The sequence below is a fragment of the Hippocampus zosterae genome, chromosome 12 (assembly GCF_025434085.1).
Source record: "Hippocampus zosterae strain Florida chromosome 12, ASM2543408v3, whole genome shotgun sequence".
NCBI classification, from domain to species: Eukaryota; Metazoa; Chordata; class Actinopteri; order Syngnathiformes; family Syngnathidae; genus Hippocampus; species Hippocampus zosterae.
The window spans coordinates 17,071,655-17,094,920 of record NC_067462.1 but is presented as its reverse complement, the minus strand read 5'-3'; the positions used below and the strand labels follow the sequence as shown (position 1 = coordinate 17,094,920).

Below are 23,266 nucleotides of genomic sequence, written 5' to 3'. Positions count from 1 at the left end.
AGGGTCAAAGGTTTATGTGTGTGTGTACAACAAGAAAAACAACCTTTTTTCAAAAGTTAGATAAATGATAGCACACCCTTTTGCATTACAAAAAAAGTAATTCTCATGAAAATCAGTTGTGAAATTAGGATATTACGACTCAATTTCAATGCCCTGTCCTTGACGTCAACCTCCCCAACATGGCTGCCACATTGGCACATCCTTAGTTACTAGTTACTATAATGACTTGTGATCTGACTTACAATATTCTTGTGAAATTATGGTTATTTATTGAAATCACTTCGTTTTCTCGAGTACTGTTTCCATTCAGAGCACAGTAGAGGAGTGGCTTGTGTGTCTGCCTCAAAGTTCTTAGGTTCGGGGTTCAAATCACATGATCAGTGTCTTCTCATAGATGAAAATCAATTATTAATAATAACCTATTGTGTAAAAGTAATTTGAGAAAACTTTGTATTTCAGTAGTGCATATCAACCGGGACAGAAAGAGACTGGAGCGACTGGTCAGGAAGGCCAGTTCTGTCCTGGGTTGCTCCCTTGACACTCTGGAGGAGGTGGGCAACAGAAGGATGCTAACAAAGCTAAAAGCTATGATGGCCAGTCCCTCCCACCCCCTCCAGCCCGCCCTGACAGCACTTGGTAGCTCCTTCAGCCAGAGACTGTTACACCCGCGCTGCAAGAAGGAGAGATACCGACGCTCGTTCCTACCGACTGCTGTCAGGCTGATGAATAAAAAATAACAATCATAATAATAATAATAATTTTTATCCATTTGTGTTCATATTGTATTTAATTGGAAGATGTTTGTCGTTTTTTTTTTCTCTTTCTCCTTTCTTCTTTCCACATACATTCTTGCTGCTGGAGGCTGTAAATTTCCCCATTGTGGGACGAATAAAGGTTATCTTATCTTATCTTAAATGATCACCTTTCTGCATTACCATCAGTGCTGAAGAGTAATATAAAGTCAATGCAGTTGCCGGGTGGCATGATTGACACGATGCGGGGGGGACATATTAGCTCAATTTGGTAAATTTGAACTGGAAGACATAAATGGCGTGACTGCCAATCACATACACAGCACACAAACACAGCTCCCCTCCCCGCCCAAAAAAAAAAAAAAAAAGGACCAATTAATCATTGCAGTCTGAGGGCACCCTGTGCTTTACTACACAGCCAGCTTCCAATGCTGGGACCGAGCCAAAAAGGAGCAGTCTTGGAGAATGGCGAGTGAGAAAATTGAGTGATCTGATAAGTGGATAAGTCCTTATTTACAGCTGTGGAAAAATAAATAAAGCAATAGCATTTAGCATTAGCCAAGGTTTTAGCCCAACCACAGGTCTCCTCATTGACTAGCGATGTTTCTACTTTTTTTCTGTCAAATGAGGAGAAGCCCCTCCTCTTTTCTGTTGTGGCGTGGCACAAATGAAGCCTGGATGGATGATCCGTTTCCATGAGATAGCGATTGTGACTTTTTGGTTTTTTAATACAGTGCACTACGCTTAATAGAACACCGGTTAATAGAGTAATCCGCTTAATAGAGCAAAAGGCTCTGGAATGGATTTGCCTAATGCAATTTCCTATAAAGATACTCCGCTTAGTAGAACAGATCTCCGCTTAATAGAACAGGCCGTAAGCAATGAACATTGTAAACTAGTGGTTTTCGAAGTGTAGCTATCGCGATACTGTACCACTATCGCGAGAAAACGCGGTAGTTCTAGCCGTATACAGTAACAGGTAGCACGCGTCACTCCACACATAGACACACGCACGTCACAATGGCTTCAACTTCATTCAAGAGACGAGGGCTATCACCTGCGGATAAGAAGGACATCCTCAGACGATACGATGCATTGCCGGATTCTCAGAAGGTACGCCCGCGGTTTCCAGGACTTCCCTCTTATCCAGCGCATTGAGAGGGAAGTCAACCGCAAAATTACGGACTCCTGTTTCCAGACAAAAGTAACGAAATTTTTCTCGTGATTTGAGATGTTTGACTGAAGTTGATTAAAGTTGTTGTTTTGTTGTTTGATTAAAGATATGGACGTCCACAGTCGAAATATCTCTTCTAACTCGTCAGCAGGGGTTTTTCTGCGTGCATAACTTGGTCGTCGACGTGTCTGAAGGTGTACCTAATAAAGTGTCTCCGGTTAATAGAAACTCCGCTTAGTAGAACAGAAGCGCTTCGGCCCAATGGTGTTCTATTAAGCGGAGTGCACTGTACCGAGATACTGATTACAGTCAAACCTTGGTTTTTGAACGTCTCTGTTCTCAACCAAATCGGTTTTCGACCCAAAATTTCAAGTTTTTTATGCCTCGGATGACGACCGAATTTCGGTTCTCGAACCAACTCAGCGCACTTGAATGCGTCACTTGACTCCACTCGCCTTCCTTACACGAGGAAGTGACGCTTCCTCGGGTAGACGAGGATGTGACGCCTCCTCGTGTAGCGTTCCACTGTGGATAGACGTGTTTAATAAAGATTTGTTTTTTTAAAAGAGCGTGGTTTCGGTTTTCGAACAAATCGGTTTTCAAACAGCCTTCTGGAACGGATTATGGTCGAACACCGAGGTATGACTGTACTACATAAATGCTGCATCATGATATGATGATTCCAATCTAAAGACTGACTGTACATAATGACATCCAAGCTCTGTAAAACTTACTTCAACGCCAGGCAGGACGCAAATGAGGGGAAATTCCTTGTGCTACTCATAGAGTAAATCATCTCTGCAGCAATATACTCAACTCCATCCATCCATTTTCCAAACCGCTTGATCCTCACTAGGGTCACGGGGGGTGCTGGAGCCTATCCCAGCTGTCTTCGGGCAGTAGGCGGGGGACACCCTGAATCAGTTGCCAGCCAATCGCAGGGCACACAGAGACGAACAACCATCCACGCTCACACTCACACCTAGGGACAATTTTAGAGTGTTCAATCAGCCTGCAATGCATGTTTTTGGAATGTGGGAGGAAACCGGAGTACCCGGAGAAAACCCACGCAGGCCCGGGGAGAACATGCAAACTCCACACAGGGAGGCCGGAGCTGGAATCGAACCCGGTACCTCTGCACTGTGAAGCCGACGTGCTAACCACTGGGCTACCGGGCCGCCCTATACTCAACTCAATATTTTATATTTATATTTCGGAATATAGTACAATATAGGACAGCCGTCTGCTGCTAAATCTTCAGTGTGTGCATTGCGATGGCTATCTTGGCTCCATTAGCAAGCATGTGGAGACAGATGTTGGCCTTGTAATCATTTAATGGATAACTGGCTGCTGGCGTCAACATTGTCGCAAATGCATTCGAATTGCACCTGGATCGCTTGCACAGGAATTATTGTTGCCACTTATCACCTCCAAGACCCATGTTTTATTAAACAGAGATTATGGAATAGAGATGAATATTTGGCCCCTACATTATGCTTTTATTTTGGAGAAAGGGCCTGAAGACAGCATGGCCCAGAGGAATGGACTGTTTCTCAGGGTAATGGACCGCCTTCCTCCTCGGCAACCATAAATTCTCCAGATCTCGTCACTGACTCTGATGCATTGGCCAACCAAAATTGACTGATTTCATTCTTGTCTTGTGTAGCCTTCACATCTCTATTTACTTGCTCCGGTTCTCGCTAGAGCCTTTGGTTTTCTTGTCTGGGTCACCAACTTTTAAGCATTTGTTCCATTCCTACACCAGCTCTGAAAAAACGTTTTTACAAGCACTTTATAAGGTATGCCTGGGCTGGGCGAAAATTCAAAGTCAATATATAGTCCAACCTCGGTTTTTGAACGTCTCTGTTCTCGACCAAATCGTTTTTCGACCAAATATGGCGAGTTTTTTATGCCTCGGATTACGACCGAACATTCGGTTCTCGACGAAACTGAGCGCACTCGAATGCGCCACTTGACTCCTCTCGCATTCCTTAAATGAGGAAGTGACGCTTCCTCGGGTAGACGAAGATGTGTAGTGTTCCATTGTGAGCAGACGTGTTCAATAAAGATTTTTTTTTTTAAAGAGCGTGGTTTCGGTTTTCGAACAAATTGGTTTTCGAACAGCCTTCTGGAACGGACTATAGTCGAAAACTGAGGTATGGCTGTATATCACAATAGACACATGATCAATATCAATAGAAATTGTGCTCAATACAGTGTCAATTAAAAAAAAGAAATCAGGAAGCAAATCCGAACTCAATCGGTAGGGTGTTTTCAATGCACAATGAACCATTTTTTGCGAGCCTTGTCTGTTGAACCCGCGAAAAAATGTGTGAATGAATGCTAGTTTGTGCGTGTCATTCAAATGCTGAATAAAAGTGTGCCTTAATTGTTGAAATAAATCAGCAGTCACGTCAGTGCAACTCTTGCAATATTCTCCTCTTGCTCTCTCACACACACACACACACACCAGATGAACACCCGATAGCATGAAAAGGGTGGCATGTCACATTTGTATGACCAAAATTGCAACACAGCAAACCGCAAAGTCCATTTAAAAGACAACCATCCCACACAATTTATTTAACTGGTGACTAAAAAGACATTGGGACATGGAGGGCCCTCCATTTCCTGACAGCTCGCAATTATAACGCCTCACAGAGAGCGTTACTCAATTTTTCAGTGTTGAGAAACCAGCGTTATAAGAGAGGCTGACTATTCATAGGGCAATATTCCTAAAAAATATATTTTCCCAAACAGCCATTCCATTACAATGCCACTAAAGATATGTGTTTGTATGTTAAGAGCCAATATGTGAGTGATTTTTGTGAATAGGGCCCAAGTCTGGTATTTATAAATTTGTAATATTTTTAAGAGATGTGTTTTTTGTTCTACATTTTAGTGCTAGCACTGTAAAATATTTGTCAGAATTAAACAATAAAGTCACTGCCCCAAGTGCTGCGACCACCACAGGCACGACTGTCACCTTTACCTTCCAGGCTCTCTCCAGCTCCTCTCTGAGCCCTTGGTATTTCTCGAGTTTCTCGTGTTCCTTCTTTCTGATGTTTCCATCACTTGGGACCGCCACATCCACTACAACGGCTTTCCTCTGCCCTTTATCTATTATCACGATATCTGGTTGATTCGCCATTACCATCTTGTCAGTCTGGATCTGGAAGTCCCACAGGATCTTTGCTCTGTCATTCTCCACCACCTTCGGAGGTGTTTCCCATTTTGACCTTGGGGTTTCCAGTCCATACTCCGCACAGATGTTTCGGTAGACTATGCCAGCCACCTGGTTATGGCGTTCCATGTAGGCTTTCCCTGCCAGCATCTTACACCCTGCAGTTATGTGTTGGATCGTCTCAGATGCCTCTTTGCACAACCTACACTTTGGGTCTTGTCTGGTGTGGTATATCTGGTCCTCAATGGCTCTGGTGCTCAGGGCCTGCTCCTGAGCAGCCAGGATGAGTGCCTCTGTGCTGTCCTTCAGGCTGGCCCTCTTGAGCAATTTTTTGGACTTCTTGAGATCAGCCAATTCTTTTATGGTCCGGTGTAGGTGCTTGTCCTCCCATAATGGTCCCTCTTCAAGCGCATCATCTTCTGTTCCCCATTGTCTGAGAGATTCTCTGAGTATGTCATCTGTTGTTGTCCAACCGACGTAGAAGGCTCCAATGAATATATATATACTAGCTGGTTCGCCGCCCTCCGGGCGGCTCATAAGCTCGTTCCTGCGGAAGGCTGGTAAGGTGGTAGTTCGCCGCCCTCCGGGCGGCTCATCAGCTAGTTCCTGCGAAAGGCTGGTAAGGTGGGCCTTCGGCCCACAAAAGTGTTGTTGCTTGGTTCAACTTTTTGTTCATCTTCATTGCTTATCGCGAAAATAAAGAGATGTTTAGCTCTACTAAATAACTAACAATTTCATTGCAATGCTTGTGGGTAGACAACATTTTTTCGCTAAGATGCCCGCGCGATCGTAGTGAGCCACTGCCTGAGCGGCGCAGTGGCGGCGCGCAGCGGCGCGGTGAAGTAGGTACATTTTGAAAAGGGACAGATGGAAGGACAGACCGCGTGCGGGACGACGCGCAATATATATATATAAGATATATATATATGTCATACCTCGATTTTCGACCATAATCCGTTCCAGAAGACTGTTTGAAAAGTGATTTGCCCAAAATCCGAAAATATTTTATCAGCCCGTGATTAGGGTCTAAAACACTCTGCAGAAATAACAAAAACATTCAGATTTGCGTAAATCACAATGAACGCTACACGAGGAAGCCTGCGTCACTTCCTCGTGTAAGGAAGCCGAGAGGAGTCAAGTGGTGTATTCGGGTTTGCTCAGTTTGGTCGACCCTCTTCAGGATAAACAGTGTTGAAAATGGATGGATGACTGTTACAAAATAGTGCTGTGGCAATTAATATGTGTATCTGTATTGTAAGTGCAAATGTACTGTTTGTTTTACAAGGAACCCATGCTTGAATTTATACATCTTCACCATTTTAATTTTAAAATAACTAATTGTATCCATTTTGCTGGGTCCTATAGGCTCATAATTATAGTGTTTCAAAGAAATTGATTAGTTTTCATATTTTTTATGCTTAGACTTTTTTTTTTTGCTTTGTAACAAAAACACCATAAATGACTGTTCCGTAAATGTTTGAATACTTGTGATGTCAAATGTTATTTTCATTATATATTTTTTTTTTCATAATTGAGCAGCCTTATTGGAAGCTAGGGCGGCCCGGTAGTCCAGTGGTTAGCACGTCGGCTTCACAGTGCAGAGGTACAGGGTTCGATTCCAGCTCCGGCCTCCCTGTGTGGAGTTTGCATGTTCTCCCCGGGCCTGCGTGGGTTTTCTCCGGGTGCTCAGGTTTCCTACCACATTCCAAAAACATGCATGGCAGGCTGATTGGGTGCTCTAAATTGTCCCTCGGTGTGAGTGTGGGCGTGGATGGTTGTTAGTCTCTGTGTGCCCTGCAATTGGCTGGCAACTGATTCAGGGTGTCCCTCGCCTACTGCCCGAAGACGGCTGGCATAGGCTCCAGCACCCCCCGCGACCCTAGTGAGGATCAAGCGGTTCGGAAAATAGATGGATGGATATTAGAGGCTATAATTCACTTTAATTACCAAGAGAACTTGGATGTGTGTTTGTACAACCGGGCTCATATTTGAGTGTTTGGGCTGGCCCACGTGAGCTCTGGTGGCGCACACGTCCAAAACCTCCACCACAAAAGGTGCTTCTGAGATCTTTTTGGCTCGCCACTGGTGTGTGTTTAAGACATAATTTTCAGGCTTGCCAAAACATGCAGCGCAGGTCTTATCAGCCTGGCAAGCATCTCAAGAAGACCCGCAAGCAGTCACCCAGGCTTTAACTGACTGACTGTTAGCTTTGTGCGCACCCAAAGCAGGGCATCATTCGCAATGACGTTCGCTTATTTGTGTGTCGCTCGAAGCAGGACAGACTCTGTTCCTGCGCTCATTCAAGCGCCTCTGTTGTCTACAAATACAAAGCAAGCGTCTCCCTCGACGAGTCTTTCATTCCTCGGCTGACTCATGAAACGCTGTGTTATCAGCTGCTACTTCCCTCGGTGTAACGCAGGTACTGAAGCTTATTTTGCAAAACAAAAAGGGTGAGCGCAACGGATGTGAAAGAGAATAAATGCCTGGAGAGGATGGGCCGTCAAAAACTAAACACAGCCGATTATAACCAGTTTGGGTTATTAGTCATCCCCGTGGCATCAGCACAGCAGCGAGGAAATGTTTAAAGTTAATTGCATGCGCAATTCTAAGAACATTGCAGCAGTGGAGATTAAATAAACAGAATCTGCCAATAAACGAAAGAAGAAGCAGTAAACAGAAAGTAATAATTACAAAATGTACAGATTGACACTCACAGCTGATGGGCAGCCATGACTTCCAAAGATGAAGGTATTTTGACAAGAGAAGTTAGTTCCTCCCCTAGCGGGATCTCCAAAGAGACTTGGAGGAGGAAGCTGTAGCGCACGATATGTTGTCAAAAACAAGGCAATACAAGAAACTCATTGAATAATCTGAACAAGTAGCACCCAAGTGATACAGTGGAAAGCATGAAAAACGCTGCAGAGTTTGCACAGCTTGCTTACGTACAGTAAACCTTCGCAGTTTAGTCGCTAATTACTATCCGGCAGCCACCGGGTGAAAGTAGCAATCAATCGTCTCATCTTTTGATCAGTTCCATTTGCATGTAGCAATGATGTTAATGCCGTGTGTACGATCAATTAAACATAATGTTTACATTATACGGTGTATTTATTATTCCTAATTCGTCCATTTCTCGGTGGTTCACTGTGTTATTTTATTTTATTCTACATTTGTCGTACATTTGTTGTACAACTGTCCAAAGACAGCTGTAATGGACAACATTTTTCACAACCCTGTTTTGTTCAGCGGCGGGGTTACGATCCTTGAAATCAACGACAGAAAAGACTCAGCCTTGGCCAACTAAACAGTAGTTGACATCTTAACATATTTATTATTGTTGACTCAAAGCGAGGGCGGGGGGGGGGGGGGGGGGGTCCGACTGGTTAGCGTGTCGGCCTCACAATGCAGAGGTGCAGGGTTCGATTCCGACTCCGACCTTCCTGTATGGAGTTTGCATGTTCTCCCCATGCCTGCATGGGTTTTTTCCAAGCACTCCGGTTTCCTCCCACATTCCCTGATGGTGTCGTATACTGGCCTGACTTTGGTGCAGGCAGCATGGGTTCAGTTCCCACTCAGTGATAGTGTGAATGAGTGTAAATGGTGGTCTGCCTCTATATGTGCCTTTTGATCAGTCTTCACTTGTGATCACTCTTGGGTGTAGTCTGCCATTAACCTAAACTCAGTTGGGATAGGCTATAGATCCCCATTGAACACAAATAAGTGGATTGATGGATGATTACCTCGGTCTTGTCACAGCTCTGTCTTGACCAGTGGTTCTTAACCTGGTTCTTAACCTAAGGGTTCATTGAATCGGTCTCAAGAGTTTGACGAAGCCTCTGCCATGGACACACCCTTTGGTTTCTTGGTGTTTTCAGGATTTTGTATGGCCAGATTTTTTTTTTTAGGTGGTATGAACGGAGTCCGAGTTCTGATCACAAGCTGCAATTCTAGACTGCTGACGGCTCGTCTCCTGGCCATAATGTTGCTGGCCACGTTTCTTTTTTTTTGTTCCTCAAACCTAATCTCAAGATTTCAATTAGTTATGACATGCCCGCTTGGCCATCACTGGCTGCAGATGATCACATTACATTGCTTGTCTAATCAATGCTGTGGGAAATTTAGTTCGCTTAGTAGTCAACGTGTGACTGTCGTGATAGTACATCATACAATTTTAAAAAATATATACGTGGGCCATGTAATTCTATTTCCTTTTTTTAATAAATGTGTTTTAATGTCTTGAATTTGTATAAATAAATAAATAAAATCACATTTTTATTTTTCACTATGAAGGGTTCGGTGAACGTGCATAGGAACTCATTGGATTCAGCACCTATAACAAGGATAAGAACTACTGGTCTAGACCCTTGTGTCATCTCTTATGTGAAATGTGGACATCTACACATGCGGGTTGTGTCATCTGTTCCGCGAATGTAAATACAGTCATATCTGATGTGTTATTTGAAATGTACTGGGAAAGAGAGAGTCTCAGAAAATTAGAGGCCAGTGCGTCATAACACTTTACTCGGGAAATGATTTATTTACGACAAATAATGCATCTTTGTTGATCTATGCAGACCAGTGTTGGGCAGAATGAAATACTGTAACTGTACTTTCTTTATCTCGAGTGTCCACTTTTTATGACACTTTTGTGGTGTATTGTGAGAGCTTTTCTGAAATGAAACATGTTTTTGCTCAAGAAAGGTTGGAAACCCCTGCTGTAGGCATTAAAATCGGAATTCAACCGACTGTGCAAATCAAGCCTTTGATAGCCGTCTTTGCTTTCAACACACCAGGGCTGGAGAAGTGAAACTTCACACTTCTGTCCCGCCTTTCCAGCATTCCCTTACATACAGGCGCCATCCTGCCTCCGTACAGCTGTGATGCCACCTCACAAGACGGGAAAACTGCAACGTCTCGACTTTCGTTCCCTCCATTCTATGAACGTGTACGTAGAATGTGTTGTACATCTTGAGTCAGTTGCAGTGTTAATGTTCGGCTCATCTCATGGTAAAAAAAAGTACACACATTCGGGATGAATGTTATTGCAAGGAACAGGCAGAGATGAACCTGAACCGTCACTCCCTAAACAGGACCAGATGTGTGCGGCGTGCGTGACTCAGGATAGCGTGCGTGTGTGTGTGTGTGTGCGTGTGTGCGCGCGTGCGTAAGTGTCTGTGTGTCTGTCTGTGAGGACGCGCGTGGTTTCATCAGTGTAGAAAGTTACCAACTAGAATCACGTTGTGCACTGGTGCAAACGTAATAGGTCCTAAACACGCGTTGGCAATAAAAGTGGGAATGCAACAACTGTTTTCCGTGACATTTCTTGTTGGTGTGTATGCGTGTCTCATACATGCACTGCACTCTTACAAGCGAGTTCGGAGGTCGACAAGGGAGGGATTAAGGGATCATACACATCAGGGAGGCTTCTATTGATTCAGCCACAATGACGCCACATTAAAAGCGAGCACATTACAATATGAGCGCTATATGGGCGCGCTCGCTAATTGGAAAGGCGAAATGCGTGAATAAGAGCGGTAATGCAAACACTTCCCGATCATCTCGCAGAGCGAAATGCAGGATTAACAGCGGTAATGCAAACACTTACTTCCCGATCACTTCGCAGAGCTCGTACACATCTTCGAAGAGAATGTCGTCGTCCGCCATAGTCCCAGTTTCACCGTGAAGGTGCAAATCCCAAGTAATACTGGGTTAGACTCCAAACACGGAGAGAAAAGGGCCACGACCAGGTGACCGTTGACAGGAATGACTGACAAACGTCGTCCGCGCCCAACAACGGCGGTGTCGTCGGTAGATAACGTCCGTGAAAGCTCCCCGACCACCCCCGGCTCCCCCTCTATAATTCCGCTGCGTTGTTGGGTACGAAGCGGCGCAGGGGGAGCTCGGTAATCCCGGTGTGGGAGACCACCACACTAGTCCGGCCCCGCCTTTCCCAGTTTTCCCGATGGCACCCTCCGGTGTGAGAAAGCAAACGATTCTCGCCTCAGCCTTACAGTCAGTCCAGCGTGCTGCTCACGTCCACTTTAATATGCGTCCAGGTGGGTTTACGATGAGCTTCACATCCCGAGAAGCCGCCGATTGTCAACCTTCGTGCCCGCCGGGACTTGGCTGCACACCGTCGCTTCTCCTCTTTTGAGAATCTTAAATTGTAGGGGAATATTCCAAAAGGGTTTCGTCCGCTCACGTCGGGCTTTACTTCACTCTCCACTTCTACGGTTGCGTGTTTTCTTCTCCTGATCAATGTCTTTCGTTCAGCTCCACTGAGAGATCCAAAAAGCCAAGCTCCGCCCACAACAAAAGTGGTTGTGAAACTGCTCCCCACCGTCTTCCATGTTGGCGCAGGGAGGATTCCCAGAGTTCCTTGAGGGCGACTGACACAGTTAGAGCCAACATGGCGGCGCGACAAGCCGGCATAGCCGCAGTTTCCTCAGGTCTTTTTCATTGGGCAGGGTAGTCCGAGTGGTGTCGAATGCGTGGAAACAACCTCACCTTTAAAAAAAAGTAAATCCTCGTTTCGAGTCTTATGATTTGTATATTTTCATATATGGTGTCAAAAATAAATATATAAAATGTATTTCACGGATTGGGCGGCCCGGTAGTCCAGTGGTTAGCAAATTGACCTCACAGTGCAGAGGTCCCGGGTTCGATTGCAGCTCCGGCCTCTCTGTGTGGAGTTTGCAAGTTCTCCCCGTGTCTGCGCGGGTTTTCTCCGGGTACTCCGGTTTCCTCCCACATTTCAAAAACATGCGTGGCAGGCTGATTGAACACTCTAAATTGTCCCTAAGTGTGAGTGTGAGCGTGGATGGTTGTTCGTCTCTGTGTGCCCTGTGATTGGCTGGCAACCGATTCAGGGTGTCCCCAGCCTACTGCCCGGAGACAGCTGGGATAGGCTCCAGCACCCCCCGCGACCCTAGTGAGGATCAAGCAGTTCGGAAGATGAATGAATGAATGAGTATTTCACAGATCAATGTGAAATACACACGCACGCACACACAGTCGCTTATAGTGTAGTGTATAGTGGTACACCGGCCTGACTTGGGTGTGGGCATCGTGGGATCGGTTCTCACTCAGTGACGGTGTAGATTTGAATGTGAATGGTTATTTGTCTATCCATATACCCGGAACTGGTCGCCAGTCAGCCGGAGGACACGTATAAAGACGACCAACCATCCACTCTAACATCCACACCATCACTGAGTGGAAACAGATCACATGCTGCCTGCACACAAGTCACACGTTAGGAGAGTGAGTATAATATATTGGATATAAATATTGATTTATGGGCAAATTATGAAGTTACAACTGAAAGCTGATTTTGGATGAAATGCAAAATATTTGGAGATCCATCCAGTCAATTAAATCCGAGCAAAATCTGCAGTGTTTGTACAGTACAGTATTTGTTAAAGCCAGTACAGGGGTAGTAAGTTTCCGAAGGCCTATTAGGCCATTGTTTCCCAAAGTTCATTGATCCAAGGCACCCAATTTGCAGACAACCATCAGACCAAAATATTTAAAAAATATGAAAACTAAAATAATGCTCAAAAATGTACTTGACTATTTATTGTAAAACCTTGTCTTTTAGTTGAATACACTGATTTACTTGCAAGAAGATTGGCGGTTGAGAAAGTGGTATTACTGGTTTTGTGAATGAACCATTTGGATCTCATCCAAGAAAATTGCGTGGCAGAAACTACAATGTAATTTCTACTGTCCACCTCTGTCTGTAAATACATGTTTCAAAATGTCTGAATAATGGAGCGAAATGTGAATCTAATCAAGGTAACCCACCAAATAAAATTAAGATGTTTTAAAGGGAATTGAAATGTAGTTTAGTTGTCTGAGGGAACTCTTCTGCCAACACAGGCCTATGTTACACAATTTAGTTTAATATTTTATGGTGTTCGGTGGGTTCAATACATTGCCAGCAGATTGCGTAATTAATGCGGAATGAATAATTGAGAAGCTTCTAAACCCAAGATGGTGAAGTTGAGATTTTACTCATGTATTAAAAAAATGATTATTCCATATTCAGTAGTTCATTTAAAAAAGTGTCATAGCAGCTCAGGGTAATATTGTTGTTCCCTCCTTGAAACACAAGTGCCAATATGTTTTATTTAGGACAGTGGTTCTCAAACCTTTTACACCATGTACCACCCCAAAAAATACTCGGCTCTCGAAGTACCACTATGATGACCGGTAATGAAGTACAGTCACATAGTCGGTCCAAGTGTTCATAAAAACAAAACAAAAGGAACAAACAAAAAACTAAAACGAGCCACTGTAATACCATGCACGGTTTGAATACAGCATTAATGTGTTACATGTTAATATTGGCATAGAATGACAATTCAAATAAAGTGTATTGCATACCAAAGTTAGATGATAAATTTAAATGATATAAAATAAAATGAAAAAAATATTTTTCATAAATGACTAATTTTAATCTTAAATGCAACAGAAATCCATTCCTGTACATCAAATGTATTGTACTGGATTTTAAAAACAAATTGAAGTCACTGGAATATTATGCACAGTGAATCTTTTGCATACCATGACATGGCACCCATAATACAATTTGAGGATCACTGACAAGACATATTGTGCTGATGGTTTGTTTGCGTGGTTGGGCTTGTCGTATGGGGAAAATGGATCCGGTGGAACCTCTAATAAATATTTTCTTCATTACCCGCTTAAATGCCTTAAAATTCCAATCAAATGTGGTGTTAAAACTACCATTATGTGGAACATGAGAATTCAGTGAGAATCTAAAAGACAAATTCTGTGCATGTTCCTGCTTTTTTGTTGGGGAGGGGTAGTGTTTTTTATTTTTTTTGGTCATTCCACGAGGTATGGTGTCAGTGATGTAAAAGAAAACTGTTATCATAACAACGGAAATGTAATTTACTGCAGCATTTGAAAGACTGCTTAGTGCAATGTGGACAATACAAACAATTATACAACAATTATATACTCAATACATTGCCTGTAGAGTTAATTTCATTTTTATGATAGCAACAGTTTTAATTGACCATATTTTCTAAGTTTTGAAATGAGAACAAGGTTAGCACTCGGAATTGTCTGACGTGTCAGTGTCAGTGCGCCTGAGAGTTTGCCTATTTGTGCCCTGCGATTAACAACAATAAGCAGTACAGAGATTTGATGAGTGGATGAGGATCTAGTGGGACATACGCCGAACTTGTGTGGAGGCAGCGTGGGACCGGTTCCTACTCAGTGGTGGTGTGAATGTTTGTTTGTCTCTATATGTATCGATCAGTTCAGGGTGTAATGTGCCTTCCACCCAAAGTCAGCTAGGATAGGCTCCAGCAACTCCCCACGACCCTGTTCCGGTTAGCGGTGTTGTTGATAATGGATGGATGGATAGATGAATAGACCACACCATAATATTTGTGAACAATTTAGGCTCTAAGATGATTTTGGCTGTGATTGGCTGGCATCCAGTTCAAGGTCTACTACGCCCACTGCCCGAAGACAGCTGGGATAGGCTCCATCACCCCCCGCGACCCTCGTGAGGAGAAGCGGATCAGGTAATGGACTAATTCTAATGGGGAGGGCAGAGATGTTACTGACTACCACTGACCTGAAATGAATACGATGATGAAAATGCCATGTGTTTGAGGTTGCCCTGCCAAATATTCTGCAACCGTTTAAAAAAAAATCTATTTCTCTTTCCTCCCCGTCTGTCCCCTCTAAAACGTGTCTGTCTGACTGCATTCCCATGAAATATCAATCACAACACAATGATTGAAAAAGCATGTTAAACCCCCCTGTTACAAAAAAAAGAGAGGCGTGTACAGAGAAGATCACAGGTTTGTGAGAGCATTGGGTTGTCTCTGAGTAATTACGCAAAATATAATGGCTAGTCTACAGTCATTGTGAAATGTCCTATCCTGGTCACCCAGCCTTTAGATTTCCACAGGATGATGTGGGCTTGAAGGCGCTCCCAAGTAGAAGCCAATTTGGCTTAGGAATCACAGGAATCGGGACTTCAGAAAATCTTATCTCGAACAAACACACCATTCTCACTGGTTGGCCAATCTGCCCCGTGTTTGCGCGGACACTGTGTATTATTGAAAAATAAAAGGAAGTTTAGAAATAGCGCGTTGGATGTTGCACCGAGTGAGGACTCTCGTCTGTAACACACTATAACACGTGAGCCGCTCTTTTCTGCCTCAAGAAGCTAATTGGTGTAGATCAGAGGCACATCTTGCTATTGCATAATGATATCCTCTGTCCGTGTTGTTTTTTGGAGTGCTACCTACGGTATGACCTATGGCAGAATTTCGAGCAGAGGTTGTTCCATTTTTCATGTGGAGAGTAAACTGTTCCACCCCGTGAGGCTGGATGATAACTATTGCGTGTGGAATTCATCATCTTTTTTTTTTTGCTGCGAGAACCAAGTGAAAGGACCTGTTATTCTTTACCCTGGAGTCATTTCCACTCAAAATCACGCATGCACACTGAATTTCTCATGTTTTTCAAAATGTTGGAAAGAAAAAGGAAAAACAAAATCATGGCATCACCATGTTTTTCAAAATGTTGGACAAAAAAAGGAAAATAACCCAATCATGACATCTCCTCTTTGCATTTGTGCCAGTTCGTGATTCAGGGAGTACAATGTTAGACCACTGTGTTGTCATAATTTTCTTCGTGGGGGTGGGGGGGGGATTCATTACAACCGGTTTGAAATAGGAGACAAACAACCGTTCATACTCAAATGTATGAACAATTTTGCAAGGTTGACCAAGCTGCCGTCAATGGGCATCAGGTCTTCCCTAACGACCACATGAGTTCCAAAGAATGTTGTTGAAGTGATAGTTTGACAATGTGAGAAATTGTAGAGATTTGTGGAAATAAAGTGTTCCATAATCCTATTCACGGTATCCTTGTTGAATCAGTTGATCATTATTGTGAGCAGGGCTTTGTCATTGGCACCAACCAACCCGTCAAACGGAGGTAAATTTTGGCAGTGGTGAGTTGTAAACGAAGAGCTTTGGGACCTGGGGGAAGATTTTCAAGGCTCAAGTACTGGGGAGCCCAATTTCTATTTTTTCTTTGAAGGCAGCATATAGAAAAATAGATGCAAGCGTAATTTTTTTCCACACACACAATTGTATTTATTTATTTTAACTTTAACATATTAAAACATCACAATTAATCAAGCACTTATCCATTGTTAATATAACGTAGTGACCAGTATTTTGGGAAAACTGCGAACTCAATGCTTTAAATGTGATAAAGCAAATAGGACCTTTTACGACTTTTTCGTTTTTTTTTTGGGAGGGGGTGACCCGCGGCCACTAGAATAGACCCACCCCCCCCCCACTCCCCTCCAATGAACAGCAGTTAAATCCCATCTTGACATTCAGAACCAAAACAAGAGCAATTTGTAGTAAGCTGTTACTTGAAAATCAGTCCCCATTCCACTCCTTACATTTTTGATATCTAAACACTCCCTGGCGCACCTGCCAATTTGGTGAGAAAACGTAGACAAAATCTTAGACGAAATTAAACCGGGCACAGATTGGGCGCTCTTGTGTGGTGGATATCATTGTGTGTCATTTATTTATGTGATAACCGGTGGGCAGAGTACTTCGAAGACCTCCTCAACTCCACCAACACGCCTTCCTTAGAGGAAGCAGAGCCTGGGGACTCTGAGGTGGGCTCTCCTATCTCTGTGGTTGAAGTCACCAATGTGGTTAAAAAGCTCCTCGGTGGCAAGGCTCCAGGGGTGGATGAGATCCGCCCGGAGTTCCTCAAGGCTCTGGATGTTGTGGGGCTGTCCTGGTTGACACGCCTCTGCAACATCGCGTGGTCAACAGGGAGAGTGCCTCTGGATTGGCAGACCGGGGTGGTAGTCCCTCTTTTTAAAAAGGGGGACCGGAGGGTGTGTTCTAACTACAGAGGGATCACACTCCTCAGCCTCCCTGGTAAGGTCTATTCAGGGGTGCTGGAGAAGAGGGTCCGTCAGGAAGTCGAGCCTCAGATTGAGGAGGAGCAGTGTGGTTTTCGTCCCGGCCGTGGAACAGTGGACCAGCTCTACACCCTTAGCAGGGTCCTTGAGGGTATGTGGGAATTCGCCCAACCAGTCTACATGTGTTTTGTGGACTTGGATAAGGCGTTTGACCGTGTCCCTCGGGGAGTTCTGTGGGGGGTGCTTCGTGGGTATGGGGTACCGAACCCCCTGATACGGGCTGTTCGGTCACTATACCACCGATGTCAGAGTTTGGTTCGCATTGCCGGCAGTAAGTCGGAATCGTTTCCAGTGGGGGTAGGACTCCGCCAAGGCTGCCCTTTGTCGCCGATTCTGTTCATGACTTTTATGGACAGAATTTCTAGGCGCAGCCGAAGCGTTGAGGGGGTCCGTTTTGGGGGCCTCAGTATTGCATCCCTGCTTTTTGCAGATGATGTGGTGCTGTTGGCTCCTTCAAACGGGCCTCTCCAACTCTCACTGGAGCGTTTCGCAGCCGAGTGTGAAGCGGTTGGGATGAAGATCAGCACCTCCAAATCTGAAACCATGGTCCTCAGTCGGAAAAGGGTGGAGTGCCCCCTCCGGGTCGGGGAGGAGATCTTGCCCCAAGTGGAGGAGTTCAAGTATCTTGGGGTCTTGTTCACGAGTGGGGGCAGGAGAGAGCGGGAGATCGACAGGCGGATCGGTGCAGCGTCTGCTGTGATGCGGACGTTGTATTGGTCTGTCGTGGTGAAGAAGGAGCTGAGCCAAAGGGCGAAGCTCTCAATTTACCGGTCGATCTACGTCCCAACCCTCATCTATGGTCACGAGCTATGGGTCGTGACCGAAAGAACGAGATCCCGGATACAAGCGGCCGAAATGAGTTTTCTCCGCAGGGTGTCCGGGCTCTCCCTTAGAGATAAGGTGAGAAGCTCGGTCATCCGGGAGGGGCTCAGAGTTGAGCCGCTTCTCCTCCACATCGAGAGGAGCCAGATTAGGTGGCTTGGGCATCTGATTCGGATGCCTCCTGAGCGCCTCCCTGGTGAGGTGTTCCGGGCATGTCCCACCGGGAGGAGACCCCGAGGAAGACCCAGGACACGCTGGAGAGACTATGTCACCCAGCTGGCCTGGGAACGTCTCCGGATCCCCCGGGGAGAGCTGGAAGAAGTAGCTAGGGAGAGGGAAGTCTGGGCTTCCCTGCTAAAGCTGTTGCCCCCGCGACCCGGCCCCGGATAAGCGGTAGATGATGGATGGATGGATAAACAATATTTTTCTTAAAAAGTATTTTGATAACAGCCCCCTGACCACACAGCACAATTACTGGGGAGGATTTGGGGTTTACAACCGGATGGGGGTCTAACACCGGTGCACAATGGCGCAAATGCACACTCATGCCCAGTTTTTCCTGTGCAAAGTCGAGGAAAATACCAAAAGAAAGAAAACTCCACCCATGTACACTGTTAATCTGCGCTTTGCGTAAAACATCTGCTGGGCATGAAAATAGAACCATCCATCCTGTGCAAACAAGCAGGGCAGTGTGGTGCACTTTTTTTTGCATCTATTTTGGCTGTTAAGAATGACTAGGTATTACAAAAAAAATGTGTAACCAAATAATTTCTTGACGGTATTTAAAAAAATGTATTCTGTGTGCGTGGATTTTTTCCCCAAATGATAACATCATATGATATGGCAGGCTGTCTAATGTTTTTCGACCACTTTCAGAAAATGGCCTGGAGGCAGAGGACAGCGAAAATGCTTGTGGAACGAGGAAGAGTGCATTCAATATCCTTGTGTAACTTGGACAATACAATAAAACAGGGGGCAATTTCATCATTTGGATTCAGAAAAAAAGGGTTTCTCTGCTGTTTTTGGTTTTACTTGATGTATTTATTTATTTATTCAACCCGACCACTCTCCAGCCTTATAAAACACCCTTTCATCTGGTAACAAAGTAAATTAATGTACAGTAATGATTTTCCTTTTCCAGTGAGCTGTTTTTACACTTCCTTGGAACACGACACACTGTGTAATAAAATGAAAAATATGGTGAAAAATAATATGTTCTAGTTTGGGGGAGAATGCGGTCTGGTTGAGATTTGGCAGGGAAGGCCGTCATTTTAAGGGTTGCTCCACCCAGGTATGTAAGTGACACACTTAAAACGATGGGATGATCAACAGTCCAAATAGTGCACAGCTTTCTTTATTTCAGAATCAGAATCATCTTTATTGGCCAAGTATGTAGAACACACAAGGAATTTGTCTCCGGTATAACACGCTGCACTAGTATCATCGTAAACAACAAAATCATTGAACCATTTTAGAGTAACCAGTAGTTTTGAAGTACCATTTTGTGGTGCAAGAAGAGTGACTATGTCAGTGACTGTTTAAGGAGTTAATGGCTAGAGGGAAGAAGCTGTTTAAGTGTCTACTGGATTTGGTGCGCATGGATCTGTAGCGTCTGCCTGAGGGGAGTGGCTGAAAAAGGTGGTGGGCAGGGTGCGGGGGATCCAGGAGGATTTTCTGTGCCCTTGTCTTGATTCTTGCAGTGTGCAAGTCCTCAAGAGTGGGTAGGGCGGTGCCAACAATTTTTTCTGCCGTCCTAACTGTCCGTTGAAGTCGGATTTTGTCCTTTTTTGTGGCGGCCCCAAACCAAACTGTGATGGAAGAACACAGGATTGATTCGATGACTGCCGTGTAGAACTGTCGTAGCACCTCTTGTGGCAGGCCATGCTTCCTCAGCAGCCTCAGGAAGTACATCCGCTGCCGGGCCCTTTTGAGGATGGAGATGGTGTTGACTTCCCACTTCATGTCCTGGGAGACTGTGATTCCCAGGAACTTGAAGGTCTCGACGGTTGACACAGGGCAGTTGGATAGTGTGAGGGGCAACTGAGGAGAAGAATGTTTCCTGAAGTCCACGATCATCTCTACAGTCTTGAGCGTGTTCAGCCCGAGGTTGTGTCGGCCGCACCACAGCTCCAGCTGCTCCACTTGTTGGCGGTACGCAGACTCGTCGCCGTCTTTGATGAGACCGATGACCGTGGTGTCGTCTGCGAACTTTATGAGTTTGACAGCTGGATCTGTTGAGGTGCAATCGTTTGTGTAGAGAGAGAAGAGCAGTGGCGAGAGGACACATCCCTGTGGGGCTCCAGTGCTGGTAGTGCGTATTGATGATGTTGTTGCTCCCAGTCTCACCTGTTGTGTCCGTCCCGTCAGGAAGCTGAGGATCCACTGGCAGATCGTAGGGGACACACCAAGGTGGAGTAGTTTGGGGGTGAGGAGTTCCGGGATGATGGTGTTGAACGCAGAGCTGAAATCCACAAACAGAATCCTTGCGTAGGTCCCTGTGCTGTCGAGGTGCTTGAGGATGTAGTGCAGACCTATGTTGACTGCGTCTTCCACAGACCTGTTTGCCCGGTAGGCAAACTGGAGAGGGTCCATCAGGGGTCCAGTGACGTTCTTTAGGTGGTTCAGCACAAGGCGTTCAAAGGACTTCATGACCACAGACGTCAGGGCGACAGGCCTATAGTCGTTCAGTTCCGATGTTGCCGGTTTCTTGGGAACTGGGATGATGGTAGACTGTTTGAAGCAGGATGGGACCTCACACAGCTCCAGGGATCTGTTGAAGATTTGTGTGAAGACCGGAGCCAGCTGGTCAGCGCAGACTTTCAGGCAGGAGGGGGACACTTTGTCGGGCCCCGGAGCTTTCTTGATCTTTTGCTGCTTGAAGAGCCGTCTCACGTCCTGTTCGTGGATCTGTAGTGGAGAAAAAGAGGGTGGGGGGGTAGGTAGAGTGGTTTCTGGTAGAGGTGGGTGTGTGTGGGAAATGGGGGTGTCCTTTTCAAATCGGCAGAAAAACATGTTTAGTTCATTAGCAAGACCCTTATTGTTCACTGTTTGGGGGGATGGCATTCTATAGTTAGTGATTGCTTTCAGGCCATTCCATACAGATGCAGAGTCGTTAGCAGAGAACTGGTTTTTCAGCCTCTCTGCATAGCTTCTCTTTGCAATGTTAATTTCCTTTGTCAATTGGTTTCGGGCATGTTTGTACAGTGCCCGATCTCCACTTCTAAATGCGGCCTCTTTCTCTTTCCTGAGTTGCCTGAGTTTGGGAGTAAACCATGGCTTGTTATTGTTGAAGGAGCAGAACGACTTCGTTGGTACACACATGTCCTCACAGAAACTGATGTATGATGTTACAGTGTCTGTGTATTCATCCAGTGTGCCCGTTGAAGTTTCAAAGACGCCCCAATCAGTGCAGTCAAAGCATTCTTGTAGAGCTAGCTTTGCTTCATCTGTCCATTTTTTCACAGTCTTAACAACCGGTTTAACACATTTGAGTTTATGTCTGTATGTAGGTATTAAGTGGATTAAATTGTGGTCAGAAAGACCCAATGCTGCACGGGCGACCGATCGGTATGCATTTTTGATTGTTGTATAGCAGTGATCTAGAATGTTGCCTTCTCTGGTGAAACAGTCTATGTGCTGCTTATATCTGGGAAGTTCGCGGTTAAGATGTGCTCTATTAAAATCGCCCAAAATGATCAGGGGTGACTCTGGGTATTTTAGTTCGAGTTTGTTTACTTGTTCGGCTAGCGTTTGTATCGCCGTGTTAGCGTTAGCTTGTGGCGCAATGTAAACACCGACTAGTAAAAAGGAGGTGAACTCACGTGGCGAGTAGAATGGCTTGCAGTTTAAAGACAGCGACTCCAGGTCCGGGCTGCAGTGTGCGTCGAGCTTCGTGACATCAGTGCACCATTCTTCGTTGATATAGAAGCAAATCCCACCACCTTTCGATTTCCCCGATAGCTCCGTGTCGCGGTCGGCTCGGAGAAGGCGGAAGCCGGGTAGATGTAGCGCGGGATCTGGATGGCGGTCACTGAGCCAGGTTTCAGTGAAGCAGAGCGCAGCAGAACGTGCAAATGTTTTGTTGGTCTTTGTGAGGAGAAGAAGTTCATCCATCTTGTTTGGCAGAGATCGTAGATTAGCAAGATGGATCGCATTCTCTGTCTTCTCCTGATGGGAAGGGCCTAAGAAACAAAAACACCTTTTGAGTGATCATCCTGACTGACTGGACGAGTGGCTCTTCTGGTGCTGCTACAAAGCAGAAATCAATGCCCGTTAACATGAATTTGATCAATGGCCTCCACAGACAAAATAGATGAATCATTAGGTTAGCTGAGGCACACACGCGCACACACATGCGCGCGCGCACACACACGCACACACACACACACACACACACACACACACACACACACACACACACACACACGGTATGGCAAAGGGGAGCTAATCTGTCTGGTTGACTGCATGCTAGGAGGTGTCTGCAGGGTGCTTATTAGGCACACGGTGAGCAGCAGGCTATGAGATGAATGGTAAATGCGATGTTTTGCTTTAAAGCGGCGGCCTCCTCCTTCCTTCTGGATAATGCTCTCGCCCTGGCTTTCCTGTGTGGAGTTTGTATGTTGTTTCCGTGCCTGCATGGGTTTTCTCCGGGTTCCTCCCACATTTCAAAAATATACGTGGCAGGTTAATGGAACACTCTAAAATTGTCCCAAGGTGTGACACGCATACAAAATCACACAAAAGAAAACACCATAGTTTTTGTTCAGTGTAGTTACTAAATAAAAAGGATATTGTATATGATACTCTAAAAGAAAATGCAAAGAAATTCTTTTATTTGTGCGTTTGCATACTTGAGGGCGGTGAATAGTGGTGAGGCAGGCGCTGACTTTAATAATGTGAAGCACTTTGAATTAATAATAATAATACATCACATTTGTAAGCGCCTTTCACAACACTCAAGGACACTGTACAGCCAAGACCAATAATAAAACACAGATAAAATAATAAATAAAGAAAGAAAGATTTAAGGCGGGTAGGCAAGTCTGAATAGGTGGGTTTTGAGCTGGGTTTTGAATAAGGAAAGAGAGTCAATATTACGAATGTTGGGAGGAAGTGAGTTCCAGAGTTTGGGGGCAGAGCGACTGAAGGCTCTGCACCCCATTGTACTGAGACGGGCAGAGGGTAGAAAAAGGTGGAGGGAGGATGAGGACCTGAGTGAGCGAGAGGGAATGGAGATTTGAAGAAGATCTGACAGATAGGGGGGCGCAAGGTTATGGATGGCTTTGAATGTATAGAGAAGTATTTTGAAGTTGATTCTAAGTTTG

General features: G+C 45.1%; 1 protein-coding gene across 18 annotated transcripts in view; it reads right to left on the bottom strand.

Moving 5' to 3' along the window:
- caska (calcium/calmodulin-dependent serine protein kinase a) overlaps nucleotides 1-11,480 on the bottom strand; it is a 122,154-nt gene extending 110,674 nt beyond the window's left edge. For 6 of the 18 annotated variants that reach the window (XM_052081754.1, XM_052081753.1, XM_052081750.1 and 3 more), the window contains exon 1: nucleotides 10,716-11,479. In XM_052081754.1, coding sequence (XP_051937714.1) covers nucleotides 10,716-10,774 — 59 coding nt within the window. In that variant the 5' untranslated portion in view covers nucleotides 10,775-11,479. Of the gene's footprint in view, nucleotides 1-10,657; nucleotides 10,662-10,715 lie in introns of those variants that run through there. The other 12 variants (XM_052081752.1, XM_052081758.1, XM_052081757.1 and 9 more) reach the window with 4 other exon arrangements.
- Between the last annotated feature and the right edge of the window lie 11,786 nt (nucleotides 11,481-23,266).